Genomic DNA, 27,944 nt, shown 5'->3' with positions numbered 1-27,944 from the left:
TCTCTTTGCAATGTCTTTATTTTGCAAGATGCGTAGTTCTCTCTTTTGTAAAGTGTAATTTTCCAGGTTTTCCTAGGTGGTTCTTTGCACATATCACCAGATTCTTGCTTGCTGTCTCCTGGTTCTCCCCTTTTTGATGTTAGATTATTTCTAAGCCAGTTTTGGCACCAAACTCCCAAAGAGATGGCACCAGTACTGGCTAGGTAGGGCAGGACCACTACCTCCTTGATCTAACACATGACACACCTAGTCTAAATCCCGCAGTGAGAATTATCATTTTGGTAACTATAGCTCCTATTAACTGATGTTTGTGATTTGCTAGAGTTTCTTAGTTCCTTTCTGAAATTCTGCAGTCTTAGTATTTTTTCTATGTTTTGAGTTTGTGTTTGGATTCTTCCTTATGTTTGCATTTACCTTTACTGCCTTTCAACTTGTTGGTTTCAGAACCCTTTTCCATTTTAGCAAGATAGCTTTTAATTTGGATCCTCTTTTCCAAAGTAGTATCAGCCCTTTCTGTCCAGTCCTCAAACCATGAACGAAGATGTTATCTCAGTACTCGGCCCAGGACAACACAGTGAAATCCCTGGTGGAAGTTTTCTTTCAGTTTGACAGTAAAGCACAGATGGTAACTCTTTTGAAGTAGTTTCTCTGGTGATTGTACACTTACCTTATCTGTGCTGTTTCGTTTGCGTACTGAAATAAAAATACAGACCTTCCATACATCCACTGAGTAAGTTACCCTGTCAAATGAGTTAATTTGACAAGTTACGTATATTTTGTCTCTTTGTTCTTTTGAAGGACATGGGATCTTTTGAATCAACTACTTCAGATCTGTTCACTTTATACATCAGTCCTCACTATTGCAGCCATGGCCTTAGCTGCTGTCCAGAGGGGAAGGGCTGCAGACCTGCAGCAGTGGGGCAAACTGGGGAGCTGCAGGGGAGGTGGTAAGGGAGAGAATCTGATCACCAGAATATTCTGCCATGAGGTATAGCTTTTCTGACGTACCACATTTTTCTTTTGATGGATAAAGTCCATCAGAAGTGATGTTGTGATGACTCAGTTCCTTTCTCAGAAAAAAAGTCACTGTTTATTTTCTTTCTATTGTGGCTCCCTATTATAATATGATACTGTTTGATTTTCCTCATTATCTTCATCTAGGGGCAATCAACATATGATGCCTTCTCATCTTCCAGTAGCTCAGCATATCTGATATGCATAGGATCATGACTCCTCTTTTCTGAAAAGCAGCTCCTTTTCTGCTTGGTGGCGGTGCTTTATCCCCTTGCCTTGTCCCTGTCTGTTCTGTGGCTGTAGGCAATGGTGTGGCAGCTAGGGTCACCAGCCATCAACAGTCCTCATGGTCTGCTCTTTGCGTTCCTCATCCCCCCAAGCCCCGCAGTGTGCCATGCCAGGGGAGCCCCTCCGCAGTGTGTTCCCTCGGGTTGCTCCTTTCCCCTTGTACTCACTGTCAGAAGAGAGCATCAACATTTATTCCCATCTCTAATCTGAGGCAGAAGGGGAATTCTGGAGAGCCAGGGTGTGGATATCCAGGAATGTATCAGTGAAAGAGGAAGAAAGAAGGAAAACTTGGCAGGAATTTTGATTCTTCTGGTTTTTCCTTTTTTTAAGCCAAGATGGTGCTTCATGTTTTGTTTTTGAGTTCAGATAAGTTGTTTTGCCAGTATATGCTTTGAACAGGGTCCATTATAAGTAGTGCACTGAAATGTGTCAGGAATCTTGAGGCCTCTGGAAAGGTAGAGCTCCATCACCAAGGTGGCCTTCAGCTTTCAGATGTGAACGTCCTTGTACATCTTGAAATGTGGCTGTGCTCTCTTCATGTTGCCTTTTTTAACTCCTTGGTTTCCTGAGCTCAAAGAAATAAACTAATGTGTCATATTCTCTTCCATACTGAGAAACTCAGAAATGCTTGATCCACTCTTGCAAGGTGTCATACTTGAAGTTAATTGTAGTTTACACCAACCTCCTGTACACACAGAACTTTTTTGAAAGCAGTAGCACGAATGGCAAGGATTCTATGATTCCATGATTGATACTCCCTTCAGGCATCCTGCTATACATATCTTACACATCATACTCTGGGAAATAAAACTGTAAGAAAGCACAAGAACTGATTTTCCATGGTGCAGTGAACCATGTTTTGGGAATTAAAGAAGTTCTATTACAATAAATTCTCTGTTGACCTGAATAAATCACAAGCGCTCTCCTCTGTTCCATGTACTTCTGCACTTCCCAGAGAAATTACGGACTTGTGCTGACTAGTAAAAATGAATGCTTCTTTTTTTTTTTTCCATGGGTAGCATATTTTATATGACATATTTTACAATATGCAAAGCAAAAGCCAAATCATTTCTAAAGTTGGCCTTCAAATGTGTTGCTTTTGTTATTTTTCTGATTGTTACTTTTCCTTTGCGCTTATTATTGATATTTTCTGTTGCTTGCCTCTAATTATCTTACATTAATTTTTCCCATTTGCTTTCTAAATTATTTTGCAGCTATTCCTCTCCACTTCCCCAGTATGATTCAAGGTGATAACTCTGTGCTTTCTGTGAATCCTCATTTTGTGTTTTTTTTAAACTTGTTTCCCACAGTCAGAGTGTATGTAGATGTTCGTAGTGCATCCGCCCACATCCTCATCCCTTCCATGTATGCAAGTAGAAATTGCTCACCAGCATTTAGCATTGTGTTTTAGAGATCATATTGTAGTTTCCATTATTAGTGCAGCATTAATTTAGGCTACTAATCTTTGTGATAGAAAGTGCATGAAATACTGTTTGGAAATACTGTTACTGTTTCAAACAATAAAATACTAACTTGAAAACTAAACAAAGAAAGAAACGATATGCTGTTGATAATGATTACCTTTATGGCATCAATGTGTATAAAGGCTGATCTGCTAAGGGTTTTGTCTTCACTGGAGGCTGCAGTGTGGTGTAGACACCCAGGCTGGCTGTAAACGGGCTAGTTCCTGCGGTGGGGAGTGAGCTGGTGTGGAGGACTAAGCTCCCCTTGCTGCGAGTAGTGCGTGTTAGCAGTGCTGAGCCCCAGGCTGCCAAGGCTGGACCAGTGTAAGTGCCTGTCATCAAACCCAGCGTAGCTGTCCCTGCACAGCCTTGAGATCTGCAACATAAATGTTCCTGAGAACTCTGGGCCCAAATTTCATGCATACTTACTTCTGACTTCCACTGCTTTTTGGTTAATTTAAGTCCGTTGATTTAGGTGCCTAGGTTGTTGAAAATCTACTCTTACATACTTGCATCACTTAAATAGTATGGATGCAGAGGCATCTTATCTGAGTGGGAGCTCTGGCATTTTTGCATGAGATGAAAACCTTTTTGATTAATTATGAGCTGGCATAACATGCCAGTAATCATGTACGCGATAGGCAGCTCTCCAAAACACTGCCTTGTACTGAGCCATCAGGCCAGGCCCAGATTTTCCAGGCTCCCCGGGAGGCCTCTCTCTGCAGCTCTGCGGTGCACCGTGCAGATGTGCCTCCCTGAGCTGCTGCCACATCAGCCCTGAAGGGATGGATGCTCCAGCCAGCCAGGCCCCTGCTGCCCTGTGCACTTCCATCTAGTCAGGGTTGGCCCTGTCTTCTCTGCAGACCAAAACCATATACAGTTAGTTGTAAGAGGACGCCAAGGCACAACTGTAACAGATTCCTCTCAGTATTTTCCCAGTGGTGACTAAGGACTGCGAGTCCCCACTTAGTATTTTACCTGGCTTCATAGTAAATTTTAACGGATTGTCTTGAACTCCCCTCACAGCTAGTCACAAGCTGGCTCCTTGCCAGCTCTGAAGACCAACATTGGCCCACCTTTCAACATGCTCAGAGGCAACTGTGTTATCCCCTCAACATTCACCACCCACTGTATAGAGCAGTCGTAGGGAGGACAAAAAAGCAACATACACAAGCTGACAGGCTCATAGCACTTAGTGAGCAAAGAGAACCAAAGGTCCAGGCTCTACAGCTGTTGTCTCTACTTGTTACAGCCCCTTTGTAGCGAATGGAAAAGGTTCCAGTCAACAAAGTGTGCAGGACATCTAAGATCTTGTATCTATAAATAGTAACATTAGCATAACTTACTTACGCTGTAATTTAAAGATCAGGAATACTGCCTTTGATACAGATCTTATATTTGTAGAAAGTGGTTAACCATTCAGCAAAGATCCCCTTCCACTGAAACATAATTCCTCTTACCTGGAATTGGGGTACCCTAGTGGCAACATTTTGGATTTGTTCAGTGGTATGCATGGTGTTATCTAAGAGAGAAATGCAGATACAATTTATTTGTATGAAAACTCCTGTAAAATATGGTCAATATTATTCCATGCTTCAGTCTTGTGAAGTATCTAGGGCACAAAGAACGATAAACTGGAGTTAGGGTCATCTCAGAGGCCTGTTTTACCTTCCCATCTCTACTAACATATTTTAATTTGGCTTGAAGAACAGCATAGCATTTTTTTTCCCTGTAATACAGTTGGACAACTTTTTATTTGCTTTACAGCTCACATCCCCTATCTGCCTGTCTCCTACAGAGCACTAAATTCAAAGTTTTGATTATGCTCCTGTTTTTGTGCAGATTTTTCCCACCCACGTTGGCTGGACTTCGAATGCAACTTATCTGCAGGGCTGGCCAATGCATGTCAGCTGGTACTTTTGGTATCCCGCTGGTCTAAAAAGCAAATGAAACTGTCTTACATAAATTCACATTCATATTTAAGAGCACTTGGGGTCTTTTTTTAAAGGATCTTCACGACCCCCCCTGGATTATTGGCTCTTACCCTAAGTTCAATTTACAGTAGGGAGCCAGGAAATTGAATGGATTCACCTCTTAATCATCTGAAGATTTAGTCCATAAGTTCTGGAAGTTTTTGCAGCAGCTTTGAAAATAATTAAACCCTTCAGCAGATGTGCCAGCTGTGTCAGTGCATACCAAAGAGAAGGAGCAAAGAAAAAAATACTGGCGCCAAGGCTGAATTCATAACTTCACGTCCCCACTGATGCTGGCCCATTACCACATCTATCTGAAACTATAATCTCTCTTCAGCTTATGGTAGAGAAAGAAGGGAAGGTATTTTGAACCCCGAAGGAGTCCCTCAGTAACTACTTAGCCCTGCAGTAACCTGTATGTTTTGATCCACTTAAATGGGAAGGAGCTTTTGCAGCAGAGTTTTGAAGGAACATGAGGTGTGTTGCTGGTCCTGGAAGGAGGCTCCATTTCCCTGTCACTGTTCTTAAGGACAGTAATTTTTCACATACACAGCTTCTCATCATTTCAGAGGTGAAATAAACCATGGTTATTAACAGTAACTCATGTTAATATTATTATTCACTTGTTAACAAATAAAAAATAAAAAAAAATTCCCACTTCCCACTTAAAAATGTAATTGTTTACTGTTTTGTTATTAATTGAAAAATTATGCATTGGAAAATGTGTTTTTTCTCTAATGTAGCTTTTTGCTAAAGAATGTCATTTTCATAGAGGAGTAATGACATGACTTCCTCAAGAGTGCTAGCAGCCTAAATAAAGTTACATACTTCTACTGATTTTTATATACTTTACTTAAAGTACATACATACATGCATACTTTTACTGATACTAAAGAAAGTTACTGATATTACTCATTCCCCATCAGCAGAAGCAATTAATAGCTTGGACTGTCACCCACAGTGCCCACATTTGCTCTGCGGGCCACCAGGAGTGTTTGCAGAGGAGAGTGTGGGGAGATTTTGAAGACTGAGATCCCCAAAACAATAAGCAGTTTTGATTTTCCTTTTTCTACACTGTCTGGTTCCTTTCTGCATGTGAGGCTAGTTACTCATTTATGGGTAGTAGAGCTAACAGTAACAGAGGGCTGATTTTAAATTCCAGTATGTCACTACTAATATAACACTTGTGTGCTCTTTAATCCAAATTGCTCAGTAGCACCTGTTTTTTTTCGCCATATGTTGCTAGACCTTGAGAAATTCCTGCTCTTGTTAACCAGTAGTTAACATGTAAGTATAAGTGTTAAAACAATCTTCAAGTTCTTTTTAGTTTAGCTGGGATTGGGAGGACTTTTACGATAATATTTTGAAGATTGTGGTAGTTGAATTTTTGCTGTTTTTTTTTTTTTCTTGCTTATTTTTTGACTGTTTTCATTGACATGTTTCCTTTTCCCTACAGTTTCCTGGTTAGTTTTATGGTTGACGCCCGTGGGGGCTCGATGAGGGGTAGTCGCCATCATGGAATGCGGATTATCATCCCACCACGCAAGTGCACCGCACCGACTCGCATCACCTGCCGCTTGGTGAAGAGGCATAAACTGGCCAGCCCACCACCAATGGTTGAAGGAGAAGGATTAGCAAGTAGACTTGTAGAAATGGGGCCGGCAGGGGCACAATTTCTAGGGTGAGTTGTTTTATGAATTTCACTGTTTACACTCATGTTGCATCTTTTGTTTCCTTTATCCTGTGGATCTAAGAAGTTAAACATTGACTCTACCTCATATGACCATGTAAGATAGGCTACTTGTTTGGAAATAGTGAAAAATGCCAAATTGCCATTCCTACCTTGAAAGTACCCTTGTATTTTAAGGGGATCTTTGCCTCTGTGATGATTGTAGGGTGAAGCCAAAGGTAAGGAAAGCCATGAAAAGGCCAGATCCTGTCCCCTGCTACTCATGCAACCTCTCTTTGAAGTCAGGAGGAGTTGAGCCTGTAACCCAGAACAGGTTATGACCCTCTTGCTCATAGAGTACCAGAGTAATGTCACTGTCACAGAAATGTGGCCTAAAGTCACCCACATTGAACTCTGTTCCCTGTGCCACAGTGCATGCAGAAGCCATGCACGAGTTGCTGGGAGCTGCCTCAGTCCCTCTCAGTGAGCAAGGCCACTGCGAGCAAGGGTGGAGTGCTTACTGGAGAGTGTCAAGTAGTGCAAATGCTAGGAAATGACTTTTTTAAAGCTTAAAATAGGGGAAACAATCCACTATGATGTGGCTTTTTTTCCTAATTATAAATTTTGTTCATTACCGTGAGTGGCACCCTGGTGTAAACTGCCGGTTCTGTCGGGAATGACAGCTTGTTCCTAATTTCCCCTTCTCATTTCTCTTCCTGCTGCATGGATGTTATTCAGTAAACTGCATCTTCCTAAAACTCCTCCCCCTCTAAATGAGGGCGAGAGCATGGTTAGCCGAATCCTGCAGCTTGGTCCACAAGGAACAAAATTTATTGGGTAGGATATGTATGGAAAAGATACAGAATGTCTACAGTTTTTCTTTTGTTTCTAATTTTTTGTTATTCCCATTTATTTATTTATTTATTTAGTTTTCTGAAGCTTTCAGTTGATTTATGTCACTGAAAGAAAATCATAGTGGCTTGATTTAATATAGCTCTGCTACTACCTTGTGCTTACAGGCATGTAAAATTCACTGCCAGCATTCTGCTTTCATAAGTTCTGTGCTTCTGTAATTTTTTAAATTTGAAGTGTTTCGACTGCATCAAATACATTTTAATACACGGTGACAGTCCTTTAAGTTCAGCCCTGTGGTAGAGAAGGTATTTACAGGCCTTGAGTGAGTCTGTTTTGGGAAGAGCATTGTAAAATGTGGTCATATCAAGTCTATTATTTATGAAAGATTATTTAAGAAAATCTTATTGAGCAAATAACTTATTTTAACAGTGGAGAAACATTAATCTTTTCAGACTGTGAGAGGCATCTTGTTAAAATAGACTTACAAAGCCAAGTATGCTACCCAAAGGAGCTGCAGTGTATGGTCTAAAATGTAAGAATGTTTCTGTACATTTTTGACTGTTGTTTTCAAGCCATATTGTGAAATTTATTGCAATAGGTTTTCAAAATATTGGTGAGTGTTTGGTGTTCAATACCTGTTTAATACCTTCTCACTGAGTATTCTTGTTAAATGTCATGCACAAAATTGTGTGGTTTCTAAATATTTACAGAGACAGTATCTGAAATATTAGCCTGCAAAGATTGTACTACAGTGTTAGTCTTTAGTTTACACTCCTTTTGAACTAGAAAGTAAACATCTGAACAAGCAATGTATTCAAATTTTTGGTATTTACTTGCTGCACACGATGGGAGACAGCAGCCATGTTTCTATTCCTTGCTAAAGGACTTGAGATCGGAGTAACAGCCTGGGTGTTCTTAAAAGTATCTAAAATGCGTATTAACTGGGAAAAGTACTATATAACTTTCCTCCCTTGGTATGTAACACGAAAACTGGACTCCAGTTCATATTTTACTCATGATGGCTGTTGTGATTTCCGTACTCAGGTAATCGATAGGTTACTGCAGCCAAGCACCTTGCTGGTGCACCGTACTGTGGAAGTGCTGCATACTCCTCCCATCACATGGTGTAACTTTTCACTGAGTTGTTACAAAGAGGTGAAATCCTTTACAACCTCTGTAGGAAAATAATGATACTGTCTATTTAAATGTCTTAAAGCTGCATAATCCATAATTGTTCACTTACTGCGTGATTTCAGTCGGTTGTCGTAGCATACTTGAAAATGCATATCTTGCCTGTGAAGTGTTTGGCAAAAATGTCTGTTTTGTTAAGGAATGGCACATGAAGTGAATGGTGGTTTCTGTCGATTGTTCACAATAATTGTTCAATAATGCACTTGCAGTCCTCTGTTTAAGGTACATTGTCTGTTGACTTAGGTGTATGATTAACCACCTTCCCGTTCTCTTCCCTTTCCCCAAAATGTTTGACAGTAACTAATATAAATGTGGTCATGATGTTGCTAAACTCAGAAAAATCCATTCTGTAAGGATCTAAACATTCCCCAGTGATGTTTACAGATGTTGCAGCTGTGATTTTGGGCATGAGAACCAGAAAGTGAAACTAATGAGAAACAACCTATTGTATTTCACAGGAGCTGCATCAACAGAGAGCCAGGGAGAGTTTTGAAAAGTTTGGGACTTGGTTTGAAGCCTAAAATCTACACGCACACACAATTCTTGCTGCAGTCAATAGCTGTGGCATAAATTCGATTTCTGAACTAACTTTGGCCACTTTAAATTCCTTAAGCCAAATCCAAATTTTTGACTATGGTAATGTCAGTTAAAGGTCAGCAGTGCTGCATGTGCTAGATTGACCACAGGCCAGGATATATGTGCATGGAGAATTGTCTTCAGCAAAATTTGTAGCCATTTCTTAATGTAGGTAGCTATTTCAAAAGATTTATATTAAAAATAAGCTACATACAAATGTTTCTGAGTTATATATGATCTACAGTTTAAATGATAAAGGATTGTGCAGCTTTGGCAATTTTAAAAGTATTTTTACTGTAACAGTGCTTACAATTTAAAACGACTGTAGTTTTCTTAAGGATTTAATAACCATTTAATAACCAAAATTAAGGGTGGTGAGGAAATATGTGACTTAAAAATAATATGATTCCTTTTTTGTCTAGCCCTGTCATAGTGGAAATCCCACATTTTGGATCAATGCGAGGAAAGGAAAGAGAATTAATCGTACTTCGAAGTGAAAATGGTGAAACATGGAAGGAACACCAGTATGACAGCAAACATGAAGACTTAACTGAAATACTCAATGGCATGGATGAAGGTAAACGTTTTCTCAAAGTTTTAGCAAGCCTTATCTTTGTGCAGGCTTGCTGACATGAGCAGACTAAAGCAACCTAAAATAAAACAGTGCAGAGGATATCTGACTTTGGGGAATACAGCGTGTGTTACATATTAAACTAATGGAAGGATTGTAAAGAAAAATTGTTCAGCAGTGGCCTGGAGACATCCTGAAAAGAGTGGTAAGCTTTGGTCTGAAGTCGTGCCAAGTTTAAGCAAAGTTGCACGGTTGCCTTACAGCACGGAGTTGAGAATAACATCCCAGCTGGAGGTAAGTGTGTTTCTGCTGCTCAGGCAGGGCCATGTGAAGGTCATTCCAAACCAAGGGTAAAGAGTAAATACCAGTTCTGTTTGACTTTCCCACAGATGCAGACCTCATCCTATAGCTCATTCTTAGAAACAGTATTGTTTTCTAAGGGGTTGCCTACCCCAAACACACAACCTGCTTCTCGGTGCCCATCTGGGAAGTCTGGCTCCCTTGTTTTGTGTGGATGTTGCTGTTTATGTGAGAGTCCCTTAAGATGAGAGGACTCAGCTGTACTCAATTCATCAGAAGATGCTGTGACAGATGGTCCCTGCGGACATGTTGTGAGCAAAGCCAGGCTGGGGCCACAGAGAGCCCGTGCCACCACTGCTTTCTTTTCCTAGCAAGTATTTTTCAGTGCTTGTGCTGATAAACCATTGCTCTAGCTCTTTGCATCTGAGTGTGAATGAAATAGCCTGTGTGTAGGACTTCAGTGTTCTGTAAGGGTTTATCCACAGGATTTTCTCTGGATAACCTTTTACAGAAAGTCGCGGTGCGGTGAGCTTTCCACAAGCTGCAGGAAAGTTTTTTCATTATCAGAAAAAGTGTTTGAAGCAAATGATCAGGCTGTGGATGGCAGCTATGAGGTGTATCTGTGAGTAGGCTCTGTCTTTGATCTTCCTTGTTTGAAGAGGGCAGCCTCAGTAGAAGACAAACTTTGAGGATATAGAAAGGAAAATAGTGCTGTTGTGAGGGGTTCCCTGGGCAATGAGATTAGCATTTTTACTGATCTGGTCATCTGGGAATGGGATTTGCAGGATGAGCTGGTGTAGTATTGTCACTTTGAAGTAACTGAGCTGCACTTGAGCCTGTAAAAATACAGAGCAAGTGCAAAGTTCTGTTTGTTACATGATGGTAGCTATTTATTTGGAAATAAATATAATAGAACCAATCAAGCACTAGGGCAGAAACACTGTATATGTAGGGTCAGTGGGTTTGGAAAAATATAATAAACCTTATCACAGAAAGGTACCTAAAAGCAGTGGAGCAGGCAAAAGAGCAAGTGTGGCCCAGGATGGTATTGCTTGGGTAAGAATTGCACTAGGGTTGAAGGTGTAGTTTTAGTCTTTCTGAAAGAAAAAATCTCACCACCACTCCCTGCTTCTCTGTGCACTAGCATATGAAACAGAAAATAATGATTTGGCACTTGGGTGAAATATCTGTGCCTTGTCCATGATGAGGTAGTCAGAACTGAAAAGCAACTTGCTTTATTATTTGCTTTTTGTGCTTTTTAAACTGAGCTTAGTTCAATTTGGGGATAGGAAATCTAGGCACAAAACCCTGTTCTGGAGTGCTGCAACTTGCATTGATAACGGAGGCGCTCCCCAGGGGTGCTGTATGGATAAATTCACATCTTGCAGAGAAAGAGGGCTCAATAAATAAGAACAATTTGAGCGGTGGGCATGCAGCCTTCTGTACTTAAAGCCTAAAATAGTAGGCTTCACAGTTTGGAGCCAGGGTACAATTGTTGAGGATTTCAGGTGACTCTTCCCTTCTGGGGAGCTGCTGTTTGAGGTTAGTGGGCAGAAGTGCAGCTCGTGAATCACAGAAAGTGTGATGGACACTGAGCTATTCCCTTAGAGTGAAAATATTTAGCACCTTAAACGCCAAGCCACAAAAATGTCATTTATGAACCCAGGCGATCATTTATGTGAGAGAAAGGAGAAAAAATATTACAGTCACACTCGGAGCATTGTGTTGATCATTTGTTCAGTTCATTTTACTTTAATTCTTCTCTAGTTAGGAAAACAAAACCTTCATTAAAATAGTACAAGGGCCTTGACAAAATTCTGTTCCATACAGATGACACCTTTTCTGTTTCAAAAAGTCTTCCAAGTGATAATATAAAATATAAATGTGTGGAATTAAAAGCATTTTTTATCTGAGCTTTTACTGGTTTGTTGCAATATGCCACAATTAGACCTGGCTTTGAAGCAATATTTTGGCTCTCAGAAGCCATAGCTTTGTTAAGAAGTTTGATTCCAGGTATGAACTCTGGAGGTAGAAGCAATCTTGACTGAAAGAAAAAGCAACCATCTAGATGCTCAGTCATTCTTAGAAGTTTAATCTCTTTGCAACAAAATTCATCTGTGCAATCATCCCTAAATGCTGGATGATTCCTGACTGTTTCCATGCTGCAGGAATGGCCATTTTCCTATTAAAAGCAGTTGGTCTGTTCTGTGTTAGACCTGCTGTGTTTTACTGGTTCTTCCTGTCTGTGTAGAAGGATGGTCAGACTTTTATTCTTGAATCTTTAATATGCTGACTGTTTTAAAGGTGCAGTCTGCTCTTCTGTTCTGTTTTTCCTGTTTTGCTGTGCTGCTCAGCCTTTGGGGATGACAATGAGGAAGGACATCTTTGCTCCTCTCCCAGCATGGGGACTGCTGAAAACCTGCCTGTTCTTTACTTGAAGCAGCACCATCTGCTGGAAAAATGTGTCTCAAACTCAAAATAATCCAGAGCAGAAGAAAGTACTTCAGGGTATTAAATGCAGGATTAAATAATAGCAGAACTTTGCTTTTATTGCCATGGAAGAATAGTTAACCATGATGCAAAGAGCCTGTTCCTTTGTTGCCATCAGGCTTCTGCTTAAATTAATTTTATTTGAAAGATGGTGCTGGGTAAATATAGGGCTGATGGAATACAGGGAATATGTGTTTTTTTTAGGAATAGGAAGGGTTTGATTCCAAATACAAGAGTACTAGTTCACAGCTTTTGACCATATTACATTATTTAAAATTAAGTCAAGTGAAATATATGTGTGTGTGTCTTTATATATATGTAAAAAGGAAAAGCTCTCTGTCTTATAAATAGGTTACGTTTTCAGTAGGGCTCCTTTTAGGTATAACTTGCATTTGCTTTATACATTCTTGCACCTTTTACAGGTACCTTTCTGTACCTGTAGATAAATTATGGGCACAAATGCACACACCAGGGCAGCGAATGTTTTGACAGTCATTTGCAAACTATGGAATGAGACAAGAATTGTAATTGTTTGTGGCTACAATATGCTGGCAGCTGCACAGTGTGGTTTCAGATGGGAAGCGGGAGTTTTTATACAAATGCTTCTTTGAATCTACGGATCAAACCAGAATGACCTTGTTTATGCTTGAAGTTTAAAATACCACCATAAATCACTCTGCAGTGATTTTGCCACACTTCCAAGAAAAGTTTTTAAACTACCACTGTTAAACCTCATGTTGTGAACGGCAAGATAAGAGGCTGTCCTAAAACAGACAAAGCAGCACATAAGGGACATTGCCTCATTTGAAGATGAGGCCTCCTTGCTAGCTGTGGCACTGCAAGCACCTAGTTATGTATGTAAAACCCTGATGCTGGGAGGGGGCATTATCAGCATTGTTAAGGCAAGCCTCAATGCCCTCATTTTATTATTGGCCCTTCCCCTTTCTGCATCCCTCCATCTCCTGTAATTTTTTGCATGTGAGCACCTCCTCCTGTGTGACCTGCCTTTATTGCAACAATTTCTTAATGGACATGTCTGTTTACTGGGGAAACCGGTGTCCTGTGCTTGTCCCGTCTTTCAGTCTCTGCACAGAGACAAGGTCAGCTCTGCTCTAGCTAGTCAGGAGTGTAGGAAGGTTGCAAAACTCAGAGAGCTGTTCAGTCTGCTAAATACAGGTGAGCTTTGCTTTTTCAGAGCTAGCAAAACTCCTTTTAAGGCCCTGGCAAGGGAAATAAGATCCCAGATCACACAGAGACACCTTGGAGCTCATGGAACAGCCAGGTGTTCTGTGTCTTCTCTAGTACCATTTCCAGGTAAAAGTCACTTGCTCTGTGTTACTTTATTTGAAAGTAAAAATGAAAGGTATCAGATATGAGATGAAGCTGATCCACAGCTGGCGCTCACCTGACAAAACTGGTGTGATTGCATTTCTTGACCTGAGCTAGTCTATGTGAGGTCCACTTCTGACCTTGGAGAATGTGGCTGGGTTTCTTCCCTCCTGTCCAGGAACCATAACACTCATATGGCATGGGCTAGAGGGAGGGTAAGGAGTGATCTTCCTTTCCTCCCTTCTTTCCTTCTCTCCATCTCATCTCTGGCTACTCACTCCCTCCAGCCGCCTTACGATAAGTGTACCATATACTTTGGAGGCAGGGGAAGACCTGTGCAAGGAGTATGTGTAATACCTTTCTCTTGACATACCAAAACTCAATGGCAATAGGTGTTCTTTGGACTATTAGCACAATCTTGGACAGTGACACTGGGAGACTTCCCAATTCTGCCATTAACCTCTCTGCTTTGCTTCTCTGCTTTGCCATTCCTACCTGTAAGTTAAGGTGTAAAGCATACTTCTCTATGATTTAAAAACAAACAAAAGCTTTGAGGTTTTTAATTGTAATGCATTACATAGGAATGAAGTGTCAGCAGTTGAGGAAAATAGTGATGCTTGTTCTTGCTGTGAAATGCATAAGGTGTGTTCAGGAAACGTGACCTCTCCCAAGGCAAGTTTTCCCTGTTTCATTACTTCTGTCATGCTAACACTGCATTCCTTATGCATCCAGAGAGGTGGTTTAAGATTGCTCATCTTCTGTGTTTTTTGTGGGTCTTTTGTTTTTGTTAGAGGGCAACTTCACATAGAAGCTTACATACATATTACTCAACGTAATGTCCATATATGTAGTCCAACTCCTCTCCATGCCTGCCACTCTCATCTGTGCACCTTCCTCCTCTAAAGGAGAGTGCCTGCCACACTCAAAGGATTTTGAAAAGTTCTTACATAAACCACTTGATTTTCTACTTTAGGAGAATTTTAATTATCCTTCAGCTCTGTGAGAATTTTACAGTGGGTTTGTCTCTAGTGACAAACACTAGAGTACACAGGATTTACCAGTCAAGATTATACCTGCCTGTGAATTGAAAGATCCAGTTTGTCTCCAGCACAAGCCATTGCTTCCAGACGCTGCAGGCAGAATACCTAATTCATTAGAGGGCTTCAGATATCATCTCTGAGTCAAAGTAAATGGAAGCTGGCGTTATGATAAGAAATTATCATTTTCTGGTAGCTTCTTATGATCCACAGCAACACTATGCAATTAATCCAAATTAGCTGCTGAAGGTTTAAATGGAAAACTGACATTTTACCAAACATAAATTCTAATTCTTTTGGAGCTGTGATTGAGCTTACATGCTCCGTGGAGGAAAATGTCTCAGCCACACACAGACTTGTACAAGTGTCTGTTGTTGTGATACCATTTTTGGTCCTCTTGCTTTCTCTTGCTGCATCTGTTAGAAGTATAATCTTTTTGAGAATAAACTTTCTTCTTCAGAAATGTGGTGCTTTTTAAAGGATGAAAATAAGTGTGGGGGCTTGTGGAGTGCTGGAGTAAAACCCAATTACAATAGCTAAAAAGGCAAAATGCAAGAAAATTACAGGAGAAATGCCTGGTAGTCACATAATTATCTCCATTTGTGAACAGTGTTTATATCCCAGGGATTTCATTAGTGCATATATATACGCATACATACAGTTGCATGGTTAATTGTTCTTGTAACATAACAGTTTTCCTCAGTGCATACATGTACACAGAATTTACTTAATGCAGGTGGATCCTCCATATCTCTTTGTGAGTCCTGGTGACCCCACATGCTGGGAACGTGGCAGAGCATGCAAATTCTTGGTGACCTGTTTGTGTTCCAGGTGTTTCTGAGAACTCATTAAGTATCTCTGGGAACTGAGGAGCACAATGCAGTTATTTTGGGGCATATACCTGCATGACTGGAAGCCTTATTTGGGAAAGGATCCTCACTGTGGTTTCCCAGGTAGTGCTGGCAGACAGCTCTGTCACATCCACAGTCTACTACAGCCCTCAGTGTCTGGTCAGGAATATGTGGATGCCACTTTGGGAGATAACTTTCTCAAGTGCTTTAGCTGGGCAAGCTCTGGCTTGGACATCTGGTGTAAAGTTAGTCCATGAACTGACAGTGATTTTCTCTGCATGCCGGAGCTGTGTGAGGGAGGGGACTGGAAATATACATCTTCTGAAGGTGTACTCAGAAAGATCAGTGCACTTAGTGCTTCCAGATTTACATGAGAGAGGAAAGAAGCTTGACTACCTCTTCCACATCTCGGTGGGTTCCAGTGGCAGACCTGCCATCCTATGGCAGCTGCTGCTGCAGAATGTCATGTGCCAGTGCCTCAGTGCCGTGGCCGATCTGTGTCTGATGCTGCTGGCACTCAGAGTCATGATTTCAGCAAAAGTTCACTGAGCAAACCAAAGCTTAATGATTAATAGTGTTATTTTTTGTCTTGTTTTGTTTCTTTTTTTTTCCTGTAGTAAATTAAAAAAAAATGTTTAAAAGTATTTTAAGGCAGACTAAAAACCTTACACATTCCAGATATGTCTGGTCTGAACCTGGACAGGTAATGTCAGGTATTTTTAACTGTCTTCTCCCACCAGAGCTGGACAGTGTTGAGGAGCTAGAGAAGAAGCGTATCTGCAGGATTGTCACAAAGGATTTCCCTCAGTACTTCGCAGTGGTCTCACGAATCAAGCAGGAGAGTAACCAAATCGGCCCGGAGGGAGGGGTGCTGAGCAGCACAACAGTGCCGCGTGTCCAGGCGTCCTTCCCTGAGGGTGCTCTAACCAAAAGAATCCGCGTGGGGCTCCAGGTAAGGACATAACCTGTGTGGTTGGTCTTAATACACAAAGCTTACAGCTAAGGAGCCTGCTGCTCCCTAGTCCCTAGCAGTGAGTTGCGGATCACACATGAGCTCTGAACTGGTGTGTGGCTGCCCAGGCACATGCTCTGCATATCAGCGCTCCCCTGGTGCAGGCAAAACACAGTCCTCCACCCTGTGGCAAAAACCCAGCTCACCTTGAGTATCACTTAGCCTCTGAAAAACAGAAAGAAAAGGCAGAGGTTTGGAGCCACAGCAAGCTGCAGTGATAGTCTTCTATGAGCTGCACAGACACTGTGCAGTCCAGTCTCCTGTGGCCAAGTAGCAGCTTGTGGCTGGTGTCAGTGGACATAGTAGTGCATTTGGGATGGAGCTTATGCACCTGTTTGCCACCTGTTTCTGGGTCAAAGACCTCCTATATACATCTGTTGTAGCTTAGGACACTGGTGTTCCTGGCGATGGGTAGAATTTGGGAAGAGCAAATAGCTTAAACTTTCCATGAACAAACTGCACAGAAAGTGGAGGAATACTCTGAAGGATGTATCTTTTCATTGGGTTCTGCTAATTATCACTTAAAATTACTTAATAACTTGAGAGGTCTGATGGGTTCATGAAATCAGGATGCTGGGTGCTGAAATCAGGATGCTGGAATCTGGGTGCTGAAATCAGGATGCTGAAATCAGGATACTGGAATCAGGATTCCAGTGCTTGGTATTCACTCTGGAACGTTTTTCATCCACTAACGATATTTCACATAAAGGCAACTGAACTTGAGAAACTGGAAGCTCTGCTATTATAGTTATACAGCTGCTTTTCCAGAGCTATCTAGTGTGAAGGAAATACATCTCTATATGCAGTGTTGTCACTGCGGAGTTTGCAATGTAGCTGCATACTCTATCAGTACAGTGTGTAGTTTGAATAATACAGCAAGTCACAGTTCAGCCCGATTGAAACAAGGACTTCAAAATTATTTAAAAAAAAAAAAGTACGTGCAAAACGAGGGTTTCCCATGAGATGCCTATCATTTTTGAGTTCAAGTCTTGCATGACAAAAACTGTTAAAATTACATAGTTTTTCTTTCCATACTGCTTATTCTTTCTTCTTCCTTTACCCCTATAAAAAGTTAGGGAATCTCCAGAGGCACAAAACTGAGGTAGAAAGTCTGAAAATTGCTTATATCTCAGCTGCTGCTTACAGCAACTATTTGCACTCTCTATGAATTTGACCCAAGCAAATAGTAATCAATAATGGAATGACCTAGGAAGCACTGGGGACAGAGGTAAATCAGGAGTACAAAGTGTTCCTTAGGAGCATGGGTTCATGCCTGGCAGATGTGAGAATTGTGCAGCATCTGAGACAGCATGTCTAGTCCTCACTTCTCAATACTCTGCTAACAAAGTAGGGCGCATCTTGCATTTTGAAATTTTATTTGATACCACCCATCACTGTAAATTAAAAACAAGCAACCTCATAAAACCTCTTAGCAAACACTACAGGCAACCTTCTGAGATTTATAGCTTTGCTCAACAAGTTAGCTATTAGGAAATCATAAGTGGATTGTGGAGAAAAATACTAAGGCATGAATTGCACTAATAATCACACAAGGGAGCTATAGGAGAAAGCTCCCTAGGAAAAAAAAAAATCTATAGAAAATTAAAGGAAAATTGAGCTACCTTTTCAAAAACAGTTGTGCATATCTACAGCCAATTTGTAGCACTAGTTTAAAATATTTTCCCTGTGTTGACAGGCTCAACCAGTTCCAGAGGAGATTGTTAAAAAAGTCCTTGGAAATAAAGCGACTTTCAGTCCCATCGTCACTGTGGAGCCAAGAAGAAGAAAATTTCATAAGCCAATAACCATGACAATTCCTGTGCCACCTCCATCAGGAGAAGGTGTAACCAATGGGTACAAAGGAGACACGACGCCCAGCCTTCGACTTCTATGTAGCATTACAGGTTAGATAAAATCATTCTCTTTGCAAAGGTTTTGGTGACAGCAGTGCCCCTGTGCTCACTCAAGTAGCTGTACAACTCGTTCTTTCCAGTTAGGGAGGCTGATGTGCTCAGTCCAGTAGATATCAGATCACTTCTTCTCAGCAAAGCCAGCTGAGGTCACCTGGTAGGCTCCCACTGATTCCCTGGGCTTTTAGTCTCATCTCATGCTATTGTAAAAGAACTCCTGCCAACAGATATTAAATACTATTTTATATTTAGCTAGTACAAAGAACTTCAGCCTTGACTATTAAATGTAGTTGTCAATAAACGTAGTTTGCAGAAGTACTGGCCTACCTGCAGAAGTCATTCTGGCCTAGCTGATATCAAGAGAAGTTTCCCTATAGACTGTAGGTATGTATCTTGCTTACATCAGCATCATTTCCTGGTATGTAACATATGACATAATGCATATATAACGTGTAACTCAGCTCTTGGAAAACATTATCTAAGTTGTTTTTTGCTGTGTGAAGCAAAATAAGATAGAAATATTCCTGTGTAGCCTGTGCTTGACTTTTAAAAGAAAATCTCCATGATTTATATTTACGCAGGAGGTACTTCACCTGCACAGTGGGAGGACATCACAGGCACCACTCCATTGACGTTTTCAAATGACTGTGTGTCATTCACAACCAATGTTTCAGCCAGGTATGGTGGCAGAGCTTGTCAAATGCACCCAGGGAGTAGTTACTGTTGGTTAACTGTGTGCATTATTGTGAGGGTGCTTTTTTTGTTGTGGTGCTGGTGTTGTTGTTGTTGTTGTTTGGCTTTCTATAAGTCTTCTGCAAGACTGATAAAGCAGTAATGGACCAGATGCTTCTTTGTCACTGTGTATCAGCATACTACATATTTGAGGTTGCATATGAATCTTTGTCCTGGCCTTTTCTGCTAGGGGTGAGTCTCCTGGCAATCACACACGCTGTTTCTTTAAACAAAGGTGGCAGTGCCACACAGGGGTTTGTTTTTCTGGAAACAGCAACAGAATAGGGAACTTGAAAATGGACATTCAATAAAAGAATTTGGAGTTATTTACATTACATACATTGGAGAATTTGGAAAATGTACATTAAAATGTAAAAGTTGCTGCTCTTTGGCTTTTTAGTTGAAGATTATGTAAAATTACTTTCACAAAAATATAACTTACAAAAAAACCCAAGGTTTTAAATTAATTTTATGGAATTAGTAGAGTTCTTTTTGGTTTATTTTTAAAGGCTTGAGCAATGTTTCAGCATAATGAAAAGCTGATTTAATATTTCTTTTTCGTGTTCAGATTTTGGCTTGCAGACTGCCATCAAGTACTAGAGACTGTTGGGTTGGCAACACAGCTTTATAGAGAATTAATATGCGTTCCTTACATGGCAAAGTTTGTTATATTTGCCAAAATGAATGACCCTGTGGAATCCAATTTGCGTTGCTTCTGCATGACTGATGACAAAGTGGACAAAACTTTGGAGCAACAAGAGAATTTTGAAGAAGTTGCAAGAAGCAAAGACATTGAGGTATATTTCTTACAGCTGGCTTCCTCCTTGTAAACAGACAGTGTGTTTTCCAAATGGTAGTAAGTTCTGCAAAAGTCATTGTGAGCCCAGTTAAATAAAGGTTTGCAGCAATGCTGTTTCAAAAAGCTTCTTGAGGTGATGTCAAAAAAGGACGAGGGAGGGGGGAACATGAAGAGCTGTCTCCAGATGGATGCCCCAGGCTAGCCTTTGGTGGGGTTTGCACCTGCTGTTGTCAAGTAACCTTGGGTTTTTCAGAAAGCTGACCTGGAATTCTTTCTTGATGGCCTCACAGACACACAGTCAGAACTAGGGCTGGTTTATGGTGAATAGGCACCAAGACATAGTTTCTTGAAGGAAATCTAGATATTCTTACTTCAGAAAAGCCACTCATATAGCACAGTTTCCCAAACTGCTGGCGCTCAAAATGCCTTGCCATAATGCACAGTGATTTTCTAGTTTGTCATTGAATTTAATCTGAATGGAGATTTATGCTAAACTCAGGAACTGTAGTGGGGGAATCATGCTATACTTACTTGTGTGGATATACTATGAAATGAGGTTTTATTGATTTTCATTTTATTACTTTGATAGGTTCTGGAAGGAAAACCTATTTACGTTGATTGCTATGGAAACCTGGCCCCTTTGACTAAAGGAGGACAGCAGCTTGTTTTTAATTTTTATGCTTTCAAAGAAAATAGACTGCCATTCTCTATCAAGGTAAAAGCAAAACAAGCCAGCTAATTCTGCTGAGGTGTTTTTTTTTCTTGTGATAACGCTTTTTCAGCTAAATAGAACTAACTTGCCCTGAGGATGTAAGTGTCATTGTTTAATATGTGAATAGTGTGGAGAGTGCTTTGCATGAAGCCACAAAAGAGTTGCTGACAAAGCTGGGACCAGAAAACCCATGACAAGGATTCATGAACTTCTGTTCATGAGTAGCAGAATATCAGGATTAGATCGCTATGTCCCAGGGACTAAGAAAAGGTGATATGTTTGATAACATACTGTACAGCAGAACAGGCTCCAAAAAGTGCATACAGACTGGTCTCCTCTAAATTACCATGAACGGATGCTCAGTTTCCTTTGTGTCATCATAGCTTTTGTGCAAAAGAAGTTTTTAAGCACATAAGTTTTGAGCATAAGTGCAGAACATTGCAGAAAAAAATGAAGGTGAGCTGAAAATACCTCTCAGTTTTATACTGGGATATTGCTATCTGTTTGGACTCACCCAGTGTCCTTTCTTACATGGATTGCAGGAACTTTTTTCCCATCAGAGAGTTTCATGGTACCACCTTTTATCCTGCTGAGAGAGGAGGCTGAGTCCCAGCTCAGTAATATTGGTCTTGACCCATTAGATAGTTTCCTGTGGAAGGAAACTCTGAAAAACCCACCAGAAGCCTCCTCTAGCTATCTAAATTACTGCATATTACTCAACTATACTGTAATTTCTTCTCTAGGTAAGAGACACCAGCCAGGAACCCTGTGGACGATTATCATTTTTGAAAGAACCAAAGACTACAAAAGGACTGCCACAAACAGCTGTTTGCAACTTGAATATCACTTTGCCAGCACAAAAAAAGGTATTTGTTGGGAAACAAACATTTGTGTTAGGGTTGGTTTGATTTTATTTTTGCTTTTTTAGTTTGTCTTTTTTCTGCTAAAGAAACTTAAAGAAATGCTGGTCATGAGAATGCTTTGGAATATGATAAAGGCTTTTTAAATTTATGTTTTATTGGTTTCCTGTATGTAGAACGCTTTTAGAGTCTCTTGTTACTGTGGTGTCAAGTTCCTATAATTTTTATGATTCTGTTTACAGCTCATGCTTCAGCCTGCAAGTCATAGGTTTATGCTTTCAGTAATGTCACACAATGATTTGCATTGGATGTAAGATTTTTTTTGTGTGTGTTGGCATTTTGGATTTGCTTTGCATTATAAATCAGCCTGCATTTTGTGCTCCCAATTTGGTCCTTTTCATATCCTGATATTCTTTTCCCTGCTGTCCATTATAATATTCCTTGTCTCTGCAATGCATCTTTGGACCAAAAGGAAACAGAGTCAGATCAAGATGATGAGGTAATATAAACACTGTCTTCTGTTTTTATTTTCTTCAGATGTAGTGAAGTAGTGAAGAAAAGTAAATATGTTACAGAAAGTAATAAATACTATTATTAACTATGGCATTGAAGTAATATTTACAGAATAACCATATCCTCAACATACTCTGTTGCAAAACAGTTGAAGTTCATGAATGGACAAAAAAAAAATAATTATATTTTACAAAATTAAACTACATGTTGAGTAATAGTAGTCTAAAATTTAACTAATTTCCTTTTGGGAAAAAAAAAAAAGAAGATATAATTACTACATTCCGACCAAGTCCATTTTTTACAAAATTGAGAGGAGCTTATTGGGTGTGATTTTTAGCTCTTCAAATAATGCTGCCGGTACTTTGGTAACTCATGTGTCTGAGGAAGTATTAGCAATGGTAGCCTATAATATTTTATTTCTGAAAATAAACTGGACTCTTCCAAAAAAGCAAAATAACTAAGAAGAATTTCAAACTGTTGTGTATAAAGCTATTTTCAAATAGACCTCAGTTATTTGCAGCTTAAAAATCCCCAGTTTGCTGGAAACTGCAACATTAGATTGTCAGGAAATTGAGTGGATTTTACTCTAGAGATAGCAATAAATGAGATCACCTTATAAAAGAAACCACATAGATGCATCCGTTTTACCTAGCAGCAAAGTTTTCTTCTCTTCCTGGTGGAAAACAAATATCAGTAGCCACCTGCTGACTAAAATAAAAATAACACACTCCTTACATGTTAAAAAATAATAATAGCAACCATATCACTTTGTATTCACAGTGTTTGATCCCAGTGAGCTATTATATAGCTAGAACAAAAGTTTTCTTTCTAAACAAAGCATATTTTTAGACACAGTCAAGTGAACTGATTTCTAAAGGACTTGTAATATTGAAGACATCACACTAGCAGCTAACCCATCGAATGCAGCAACTTACGATACAATTTATTAGTTAACAGTAGTAGTCTGCTTTCTAATCTGCATCTTTGCATTTTGTGCCTATTAAAAAAATCCCCTCCCATGCCTTTTTTTTGTCCTTAATGTATTCACTTTAAAGCCAGTGTACATTGTGGTGTATGTGTTTTCAGGACAAATCAATCTGGGGAGAAATATTTGATCAGTCGAATTTGTACTTCTCTGAATGTTTTATGTCTGTATCTGTAGTCTTCTGTGTTGATCTCCTGTTCTCCTAGTCAAACGTGGTTTATTTTACAGAGAATTAAAAATATCATGCCATTTCTAGTAGTATGAAGCAGTTTATTTAGTGATAATGGGATAAGCTAGTATTGAGATACAGTAGGGCAGGATCATGAGCTATGTCTGCTAAGCTCTTCCACCTCGTAAGCAGAGACATTGAGCAGGAATGAGTTCATGTGGTCATCTCCCAGAGATGCAGTCTCTTCCCTGCTTGCTCTAGAAGGTTGGTGGTTCATAGCAGGTTTCTTTCACCTCTGGTAGCCATGCTCCCCGCTCCATAGTGCCTGACACTCATTACACGTCAGACAGGAATGGAGACCAGCTCTGGCCATTCCCTGCCAAATCTGACTCCAGCATGCCTTCCTGAAGCTGAACGGAGACATCCGTTCTCCCTTGTGGGGATATGTACCGCGATATGTGGCCTATCATGCTGAGGTTTGATGATTGTCCAAATGGGGGATGGCACCAAACAGCATTATGTTTTGTTACAGACGGAGAAAGCCGACCGGCGTCAGAACTTTGTCTCCCTTGCTTTACGTAAGCGCTACAGCTATCTGACTGAGCCTGGAATGAGTGAGTTGCTCTTAACAAAGTACTAAACCATATATACGTGACTTTTCATAAGAAGAGACATTTTTTCTATAAACGTTGTATTTGGTGTCACTTTACAAAAAAAAAAAAAAGGAAAGAAAAAAGGAAAGAAAGAAAAAGGAAAAAAAAATTAAAGCAAAACTCTTGGATGGTCTGTGAAATCTTGTGTTGTGAGAGCTTGAAGAATCCTGACTGGCAAATGACGTGCTAATTAAGTAAAAATACATTCTTTTAAATGCCATATAGCTCCAGATGAGTAGGATTACAAATTGCTTTCAAAATGAGTCTGTTCCTCTTCCCTAAGGGAGCAATATGCAAAAGTTCAGCAAAGCTGAAAAATGCCATTCAGATAAGCGCTTAAATGTTTAGATGCTTAGCCAAAGCGGACTCTCATATTTTATATCTCCCTCTTTTCTCCTTCTCTTCCCTTTTTCCTCTGTTCACTGCAGATGCTTTTTATTCCTTGGCACCACACGTTGCTTCCTCTTAAACTCTGTACTCCTTTACTAGACCCATGGCATCGCTTTCCTTCCCTATTAAGTACAACAATGCATTCGGCTTAGCTTTTCTTCCTTCACCTCCCCTGCCTGCAGTTGAATGCTGTTGTTTCCCTTTCTCAGACTTTTCTTGTCTCTTTCTGCCTCATAACTTCTCAGTTGCTACCCTGCAACAGACCCTTTGATATAATTCCGTAAATCCATAGACAAACTTCGTCAGGTCTTGGGAGTTTCCACTGGATGGCTGCTCTTTAATTATCCTATAAGATCTGTGGCTTCTTTGGATCAGAATATATCCAGAATATATTACACTTCTCAGTCCTGGAAGAAGACTTCAAGCATATAACATCTGAAGAAGCTATCAGATCCACTGAGACATCTTGATGGACTGTTAAGGTACCGTCAAAGGCTTGTTGGGAACCGAGAGACAGGGAAAAGGAAGCTGCTTGAAAGGAGCTTGACTGTGTATGTTGTTTACAATTATTTTTTCAGGCCTCATTGGAAGAAAAAAAAAAGTCTTATATTTATTGACCAAAGGTTCATTAGGTCTCATTTGCAAAAAGTGGAGGGAAAGGGAAAAAAAAACAAATGCACTTAATGAGCTTTACTCTAAGAAAAGGTGTGTTGATATAATAGAAGTCCCCAGCCATTCTTTAATTGTTGTATCCCTATTGGCAATGGTTACTACTTGTGGCAGTGAGCTACCCAAAAAGGGTATGCAAAAATTACTGTATTTGTCAGGAAAGATGGCAGACAGGGTTTGGCTATCAGTCGGAGTGCCACCACCTCCTGTGCACATGTAGCATGCAGTCATCAGCCACCACCACCTGCAGAATGCTGGTGCGAGGGAAGGTTGCAGGTTTAGAGGTGCAGCTCTTCCAGAGCATGTGCACACTACCCAGCACAGAGCCAGGATGGCTGCCGTGGCTGCTTTACACCACAGGGTGTTAGCTCTGTTGATCAGAGATGAGTGATGAACCTCTCCCTCCTTCCAGCAAATTCAGTGGCACAACTCTGCAGTTCTGTAGCAGCGGGGGTTGGGCTGTTTTCTCTCTCGAGCTCATGCACGCACACTCAGAGTTTTTTTTTTTCCTCTGCACCCTGGTGTCAATGCCAGTGCTGGTGCAGAGGAGAGTGAGGAAGGTGGGGTATTCCCCTGCCTACCTGTCCTTATCCCTGCTCAGGAAAAGTGGCCAAAGGACCCCTCTGCCCTCCCCAGCAGTGAGGTCTCCCACAGAAGAGGAGTGGGTTAAACCTGCTCAGTGCTCACTGTTCGCTTGCAGCTGAAGAGCAGCAGGAGCAGGGCTGAGCTGGAGCTTCTTGTATGGGTTCACTCAGTGCTTTCAGTTACCAGCTGCAAGCAAGGAAATGCAATTTGGTGCACAGAAGGTAGTAACATCTGTTTCCTGATAAAATCTTGGATACAGAGTGATGGAAACTGCTTTGGCCAAGAGTGTCCAGTAGCCAAAAAGGGCTGTTATGAAAACCACTTCACTTTCTAGAATATTATCCCACTCTAAATTCTGGCATGGTTGTGGGAATTTCTTTGCTATTTCAGAAAGTAAAATGGCCTGGTTTCATCCTGTTTCAGTTGTCATAGCTTCACATGCTGGTAAATCACTCCATTTTCTTTGTACCAGTTCTTCTTGACTGTGATACAGAGCACAGAAAAAGCATCTTAGACATGTTTGAATTTGTGATTTAACAGGAGAAAGAGCAGTTAAAAGGGCGGCCTGTTGATTGGTTGCCTCGCTAAGCAGCTGTGGCACAATGGCTCATCACAGTGCAGTGGGGTCCCTCTAAAGACATTCCCAAACATGAACTGCTGAACAAGTTGTTTTGATGTTGATTCTTCCCTGAGTGATTTTGGGGTTTTGGTTTTTGCACTTGGGACTGTATGAACTTCTGGTGAATGTTAGCAGTTGCTGATAGTTAATCTTTATTATAAAGTCTAGTTCATTTTATGAAGTACACAGTGTTTTCTTCTTTGGGGGAAGAAAGTATGTTTGTGCTTAAAAATAAAATTGCAATAAGGATGGGAAAGTGGATCTTTCTTGAAATAGGCTGTGCCAGTCAGGCCTCATATTCAAGCTCTCTTCAACCTAAATGTTCTAATACTGCAGTATCACCAGCCATCCACATCAGCTTCTGAGCTTCAATTGGCTTTTATAGGACCCGCATATTTCTCCTTGCAGGATATGGACCTGTGGTATACTGAACACTTATTTGCTATTGTATGTGTGTGTGTGCTTTAAGTTTAACAGTTCAGTATTAGCCTTGCTAAGCTTCTTTCACTGTATGTTACTGTCTGTCTATAAGACAGATCAAGTAAGTTTGACAAATTATTAGTGTAACTTCAGAGAAAGGTGTGTTGAATAAGTTGCTTGAATATTTCAGCCCCATTTCTAACTCCAACTTTAAACAGAAGGAAAAAAAGGAAAAAAAAAGAAAGTCCTTTAAGTTACTTTCAGTGTCAACTCTCTGAATGTTATTGCTGTATCAGAGGATATGTATGCTGTAATGGGATTCCCAGAAATACTGTCTTCTGGCATGAGTATTTCCTGTGATGCAAAATGTGTTTGATGATGATTCTGTTCAAAATGGCTATGAATAAGCTGAGTGTTCTGGGGGATGATAACAGTTAACAGGTTTGTCCTTGCCAGGAAGTTTTTGCATAATATATTGTTCTTTGACTGCTTTTCTAATGTTACCTTTTGAGAAATGCAAAGTTGAACAGGTCTGTCTTTGAGCTGATGCAAGAAATCTCCTCAAAAGGTACCAAGACACTACATCTTGTAGAAAAAGTGTACTCTTCTTTTAATGGCCTCTTGTGAAATGGTTTTTTTAAGGTTTACATATTTGTGCTTAATACAGCATACAAAATGTATTAATGTGTGCTCGTTTTGACATGATATATTGTGCATGAATGAAAACTGATTCAGTTGCTTTGCTTGCTCACGTTTATCATATATCATAGTTTCCATATTTGATGTATGACATATGCTTCTTAAAATCATTTCATGTAAAGTTTTACTTTAGTTTTTCCAACCAAAAGGAATATCGCATGATAAACAAATGCAAAAGTTCCTTTTCTTCATTTATTTATATTATTTTTTAAAATATTGACTCAGAAAAGCTCTTGCTCTTATTGGCTTTGTGAGTGTGAAGCATATCCGAATTGTGCATGGGAGATAGAGATTTGAATTTATTCCAGTTGCTTCACAGTTTGCACATCAATTGCCTGTCACTTAAAGGAATTTTGGGTTCTGCATGAAATAGTTCTGACTGGTTTAAAAAAAAATATTTTAGATATATAATGTCTTTTTACACAAGTTTATATTTTGTATAGGTTCAATATCTGAATAGAATGACAACAACAACAGAAATAATTAAAAGGATAATTCTAATAGTTGTGCAAATCAAAGACATACCTAAACAGGCAAAATAGAACTGATACAAATATTTCAGAATTACGACATCAGAAAGTCAATAGGAAGTAAGAGAAGAATTTTTGAT

The 27,944-nt window shown here is 40.1% G+C and overlaps 1 protein-coding gene across 14 annotated transcripts in view; it reads left to right on the top strand.

Annotated features, from left to right (window-relative positions):
- Positions 1-27,944, top strand: part of ANK3 (ankyrin 3) — a 363,472-nt gene that overhangs the window by 300,298 nt on the left and 35,230 nt on the right. For 7 of the 14 annotated variants that reach the window (XM_083845292.1, XM_083845284.1, XM_083845291.1 and 4 more), the window contains 10 exons: positions 6,195-6,419; positions 9,452-9,606; positions 16,348-16,559; positions 18,316-18,523; positions 19,111-19,207; positions 19,830-20,058; positions 20,650-20,775; positions 21,516-21,638; positions 22,105-22,131; positions 23,832-23,913. In XM_083845292.1, coding sequence (XP_083701418.1) covers positions 6,195-6,419; positions 9,452-9,606; positions 16,348-16,559; positions 18,316-18,523; positions 19,111-19,207; positions 19,830-20,058; positions 20,650-20,775; positions 21,516-21,638; positions 22,105-22,131; positions 23,832-23,913 — 1,484 coding nt within the window. The remainder of the gene's footprint in view (positions 1-6,194; positions 6,420-9,451; positions 9,607-16,347; positions 16,560-18,315; positions 18,524-19,110; positions 19,208-19,829; positions 20,059-20,649; positions 20,776-21,515; positions 21,639-22,104; positions 22,132-23,831; positions 23,914-27,944) is intronic. The other 7 variants (XM_083845293.1, XM_083845297.1, XM_083845296.1 and 4 more) reach the window with 1 other exon arrangement.

Source organism: Anser anser (assembly GCF_964211835.1).
Source record: "Anser anser genome assembly, chromosome: 7".
Classification (NCBI taxonomy): Eukaryota; Metazoa; Chordata; class Aves; order Anseriformes; family Anatidae; genus Anser; species Anser anser.
This window is presented reverse-complemented; position numbering and strand designations above follow the sequence as displayed.